Genomic DNA, 5,849 nt, shown 5'->3' on the forward strand with positions numbered 1-5,849 from the left:
ACATTCATATAGTTTTAAATTTCCAACTGGCAAAGCATTTTAGCATATAAAATAAATAATTTAACCAATATATCTATAAAAAAGAAATGAGTGGATACTTTTATTCATTTGGAGACTGAAATCAAAGTACAGAGGTTTTCTGGACAGACTCAAATAATTTGAAGTGAAGTCATCTATTAATATACTTTATAAAAGTGCATTAGGCCCAACTGGTATGTTATATGAAATAAGAATTTCTATCCACTTCTATTTTGGCACCTGAAAGGATTTATTTGTGCTTCTTAAAAATAGTCAAGCATTGTGCTAGGCCTGGGGATTCTAAAATGAATAAGATGATAGCTCTGCCCTTAAGGACACATACACACAGTTATATACAAGGAATTATAACTACAATAATATTATAATTATGATATGGTATACTCTCAATATAAAAAAAGTCTTTGCCAACAACAACAAAAAGTAGTGATGAACTGTGAATGAGGTTATATAAGACTTATAGAGAAGGTAACATATTTGATGGGACCTTAAGAGATGAGATGGATTTCATGAGGCAGTGAAAGAAGGGAGGAGAAGACAGTGAGAAAGCAGAGGGAACCCTGGAGAAGCATAAAAGCTTAAGGAGGTGTTCAAGGAATAGAAGAAGCCATTAAAACTGAGGAAGAAATGATCTGTGAAGAGTGGTAGGCAATGGTCTAGGTTCGTATTTTTGGTAGAACGACATTAGTTTTACTGTGAATACTAGAAATCAAAATGCCCATAAGATACAAATAACACTTACCAGATCCTCACATTTTCAAAGTCTAACAAAATATATGACAAACTTTGTAATGGGAAAAAGAAACATTTTTGACAAGTTAACATGGGATATTTAAATATGCATTTTATATTATGGCACTGTTTTGCATTATATCTCATGTATTGTATTTGTTTTATATCTATGCTTTTTATTACCTTGGAGATAAGCATTTATATGAAGAGCATCATTTCTCCTAAAACACTAGTAGCAGTAGTTGGCATTTAATACCACTCTAAAGAATCATTTTCATAACCTCTCTTTAGGGCACTACATTTTAGGAGTAGAAAAAGTTTGAGGAAAATAAAAGCAGAAATGGGTCTAGAGAAGCAAAAATTAGTGAGAAATCACTTGGTGAATATCAATCATATTCTACTAGCCGAGTTTGAGGGCAACTAGATCTGAGGTATCCATCTTTATGTGTGGAACACTTTAAGAAGCTCATTTGAGACCAGGGAGCGTACTACAAAGCTACAAGTTTGATATGTTCATATAATAAAAGAATTTCTACCTCACGACCCATGCATGATAGCAACAATATAATACACATCAGCATTCTTTATAAGATATGGAAGTCTTGCCAAATGTAATAATAACCATCATTGCTTGCTCAATAATATGTTGATTTTGAATAATGAAATAGAAATTATCCAATTAAAAACTATGAAAGAATATTTTGAGTGCTTATTCTGTAACAAGCACTGTGATAATTCCTATGCATACATTCTCTTATTTAATCTTTTCAACCACTCACTAGAGGTAAGTAGGATCCTAAATTTACAACTGAGGAAACTGACCTAGAAAGGTCATTTGACTTGTGCACAGAAATATAAGAAAGTAATATAGAGAAGGTAACATACAGATAATATAAAGACCTGAACAGAAGCAGTACTAATATCAGAGACCCAGATATTAATCATAAGAAATTAAACAACCGTAAGAAAAAAAATGACCCAATAAATAAATGAGAAAAAGGTTTGAACATATACTTCACCTAAGACATATGGTTGTCAAAGAAGTATGTGAAAATATACTCAGCATCATTAATTATTATGGAAATGCAAATTAAAAATACAGTGAAATACCAGTATACCCTACTAGAATGGCTAAAATTTAAACTTTAAATTAAAATTAAACGACAACTGAAACTAACACAATGTTGTAAATCAACTATACTCCAATGAAAATTTAAAAATAAATACAGTAAAATAAAAAAATTTTAAATGACAACAGCAAGTGTTAGCAAGGATGTGAAGGAACTTAACTCTCACACGCTGCTGGTTGGAATGTAAGATGGTACAACCACTTTGAAAATCAATTTGAAATTCCTTAAAAAGTTAAACATTCATGTGTCATATATGATCCAGCCTTTCCACACAAAGTATTTACCCAAGAGTAAAGAGAGCATATAACCACACAAAGACTTGTACAGGAACATTCATAACAGCATTATTTTAATAGCCCCAAACTGTAAATAATCAAAATGTTCATCAGTGGGTAAAAGGATAAACAAACAGTGGTATGTCCTCAGCAATGGGATACTACTCAGCAATGAAAACTATTGATACACACTACAATTTTGAGTGGATCTCAAAATAATTATGCTGAATGAAAGAAATCAGGCAAAAAGGTATACATACTGATTCCATTTATATGAAATTCTACAAAATGCAAACTAATCTATTTAGTGAGGAAAAGCAGATCAGTGGATGCCTAGGATGAGGTGAAGCAGAAAGAGACAGAAAAGAGGTATTATAAAATACAAAGGGGCATGAGGAGACTTTAAGAGGTGATGAATATGTTCATTATCTCGATTTTGGTGATGATTTCAGGATGTGTATATGTGTGTGTGTGTGTGTGTGTGTGTGTGTGTGTGTGTGTGTGTGTGTGTGAAACTCTAGCAAGTTGTACACTTTAAGTATCTTCAGTTTTTATGTCAATTATACCTCTATAAGCTGTTAAAAGTGTGTATATTTACTTTGGTGCGTCTGTGGTATCTATTTTTTTATGTTATTTTAATCTGTGAGGATTAACATCAACATTTTAACAATGGTTCTCTCTGGGTAGAGGAAGGATTAGGAATGTTTTGAATTTTCTTCTGTGAGTTAATTATCATTTTCTCAATACATTACAACAGTTATATACATTCTTTTAAAACCAAAGCCTATTTTAAATTTTTTAAATTGTCCTTTTAAAAATATGTATCTACATCATAGATATGTATCTACATCAAGTAACAAGTTTAGAGCTAGTTTATATATTCTTCCTACATTTTATATATCTGATTTTTTACAATGAAGATAAATTTTGTATCTAAAAATATGTCCTTTTAAAAGAAAGCATTATCTTACTACAGACTCTTGAAAATGTGCCCAATATACTGGCAACTATTTCCACACTTAAATTTGTTAAAGTAACCCGAAAGTCAATTTATAAATATCCTCTTTGGGTGTAGACCTTTATTTACTTTCAGATGAATTGGTGGTGACTTTTGTTTTACCCTATTTCACTGCCTTGCCTCTCCCATCCCTTGGTCCTTGGACAGAAAAAGGTCAGAGAGGGAGGGCAAGTGTGGCTTGGCTCCATCCTTTCTTTTGCAAGTCACAGCGTCTAGTTTTTGACAGTATTTTTAACTTACGTGAAATAGTAAATTACAAACGCCCAAGAGCAGAAGTCTTTCGGCGACGATGGGTGCAATGTTTGTAACTGTCATCTGCCTTTTCCCAACTGCGACTGCCGCGCGCCCCCAGCCTCCCTCCGCCTAGAATTCGGTGCCTCTGGAAGGGGAGTGTGACGCAGTCGCCGTCACCTAAAGCTGCATTCTGATTCAGATCTGACACCCCGGCGCGCTGAGCCGGCCTGGCCTCAGTTTCCCCACTTCTAAAGAGAAGAGGCCATGCTGCCCTGTTTCTTGTTCCTCTCCAAGCACATCAGCACTTCGTTGGTGTCCCTGCGCAGGGCGCGCCACGGCTTCGCGCTCCCGCCGCGCTGGGTCCCCGGGCGGCCCTCGGGCTCTCCGCCCGCCGCCCCCCGCCGCCCGCTGGCCGCAGCCGCCTCCTCGCGGGGGCCAGCAGGGCCAGCCGGCGCCCCCTCCAGGGTGCGCCAGAACTTCCACCCGGACTCCGAGGCCGCCATCAACCGCCAGATCAACCTGGAGCTCTGTGCGTCCTACGTGTACTTGTCTATGGCCTATTACTTCTCCCGAGATGACGTGGCCTTGCACAACTTCGCCAGATATTTCCTTCGATTGTCCCGGGAGGAGACCGAGCACGCGGAGAAGCTGATGAGGCTGCAGAACCAGCGGGGAGGACAGATCTGCCTACAGGACATCAAGAAACCGGACCAGGACGACTGGAAAAGCGGGCTGAATGCCATGGAGTGTGCTCTGCTTATGGAAAAGAATGTGAACCAGTCGTTGCTGGAATTGCACACTCTGGCCTCAGAGAAAGGTGACCCCCACTTGTGCGATTTCCTGGAAACCCACTATCTGAATGAGCAGGTGAAGTCTATCAAACAACTAGGTGACCACGTGCACAACTTGGTTAAGATGGGAGCCCCAGATTCTGGCCTGGCAGAGTACCTTTTTGACAGTCATACCCTTGGAAATGAAAACAATCAGAACTAACCCATAGGCTGTCTTCTCCACTGCCCAGGGTGTGCCAGGACCCAGAGGCAGCTGCTTCCTTTTTATTTTACGGCCTATTTTATGGACAGTGTTCAGAGATCTGTGGTTCAAACCATAGTTTTATACCAATTGTTCCTCCTTTCCTTTCATATTCTTCTGTTACAATGTCCCAATAAAGTGATTTGTAGAGAATATGTATGTAGCCCCATGTTAACAGTGGCTTTTTGCCCAGCATCAAGATAATTTTCCCAGCCCAGGATGAGATGGTATAAAAAAGACTGCAAAAAGAAAGCTACTGAAATAGATGCAAACTAAATTTCTGTGGTTACCAAATATTATTCCAGACCATGACCCTTCACTAAAATTCCATGATATTTAACTCAACAAATGCCTGCTATTTTCAAGACCTTATGTTAAAGGCTAGAGTGGGAAAATGTGTAAGATAAATATGCAAAGAACTATAACAAGATGAAGAATATATAATACTGTAAAAATCATACATACAAAATTCTATAACAAATCTGTGGTCTGTTTTTGAAGGATTATCTTACTACAGACTCTTGAAAATGTGCCCAATATACTGGCAACTATTTCCAGTTCCAGATTTCTCAAATTTGTGATCTGTTTTTGAAGGATTTTTTGATCAAATAAATTCAAGAGAAGCAAAAAAAGGTATCAGTGCTGGTCTTGGAAAGTCACAATATATGTTAGCATTTCAAGGGCTCTGGGAAGTCTTGAAATTAAAAACAAAAACCAAACAAAAAAATCTTTGATCATTTTTTGTTTAGCTCAGTGTTTCCTAAACAAACCCAATCTCAGCTAGCTTTTTCTGCACGTGTTTTAACAATGATAATATAACTATACAGATATGTCTGATAAAAGACTATACAGCCTCCATTTTAATATACCAAAAAGAGTGAATACACTGCAGAAAACACCTTCCTGTGGCCTTTAAAATGGAGTGGAAAGAATACTAGGATGGAAAAGTCAAGGGATCCAGAATGAAGGAGGCATCAGCTGGGCAGATGTTTTCTTGGGGAGTGGGGGAGGAGGTGCAATAAAGTGAGTAGGAGAATATTTGGTCAGTGGGCCTTCGGCTAGACTAAGAGTGCTGGGTGGTGTTTGGAAAGATGGGCTAGAGCCCAACTATGGAGGTGAGAAGGAAGGGTTAGGTTCAATTTGGTGAGCAGTGGCAATGCTTCAAAGGGCTTCCAACAGAAGAATGCTGTGCTTAAGTGTTGAACAATCAGAAGTGTAGTTGTACAGAATAAAAGTCTGAAAACAACCTCAATGTTGGTGTTAGTTTGGGTCCTCTGAGAAACAGATGCCAAGATGGGATTAAGTGCACAAGAAATTTATTAGGGGAAAAAAAGGACGTTGAGAGAAAATGGGAAAAGAGCTGGGAGAAGCAGGGAGAGCCTTCAGATTCCG

At 37.9% G+C, this 5,849-nt stretch overlaps 1 protein-coding gene across 1 annotated transcript; it reads left to right on the top strand.

Annotated features, from left to right (window-relative positions):
* Positions 1-3,689: 3,689 nt before the first annotated feature.
* On the top strand, positions 3,690-4,418 carry FTMT (ferritin mitochondrial). Its single transcript, XM_059059881.1, has one exon. The coding sequence runs from the start codon at positions 3,690-3,692 to the stop codon at positions 4,416-4,418; it is 729 nt and encodes a 242-aa protein (XP_058915864.1).
* The last annotated feature ends 1,431 nt before the right edge of the window (positions 4,419-5,849 follow it).

The sequence above is a fragment of the Kogia breviceps genome, chromosome 4 (genome assembly GCF_026419965.1).
Source record: "Kogia breviceps isolate mKogBre1 chromosome 4, mKogBre1 haplotype 1, whole genome shotgun sequence".
NCBI lineage: Eukaryota > Metazoa > Chordata > Mammalia > Artiodactyla > Physeteridae > Kogia > Kogia breviceps.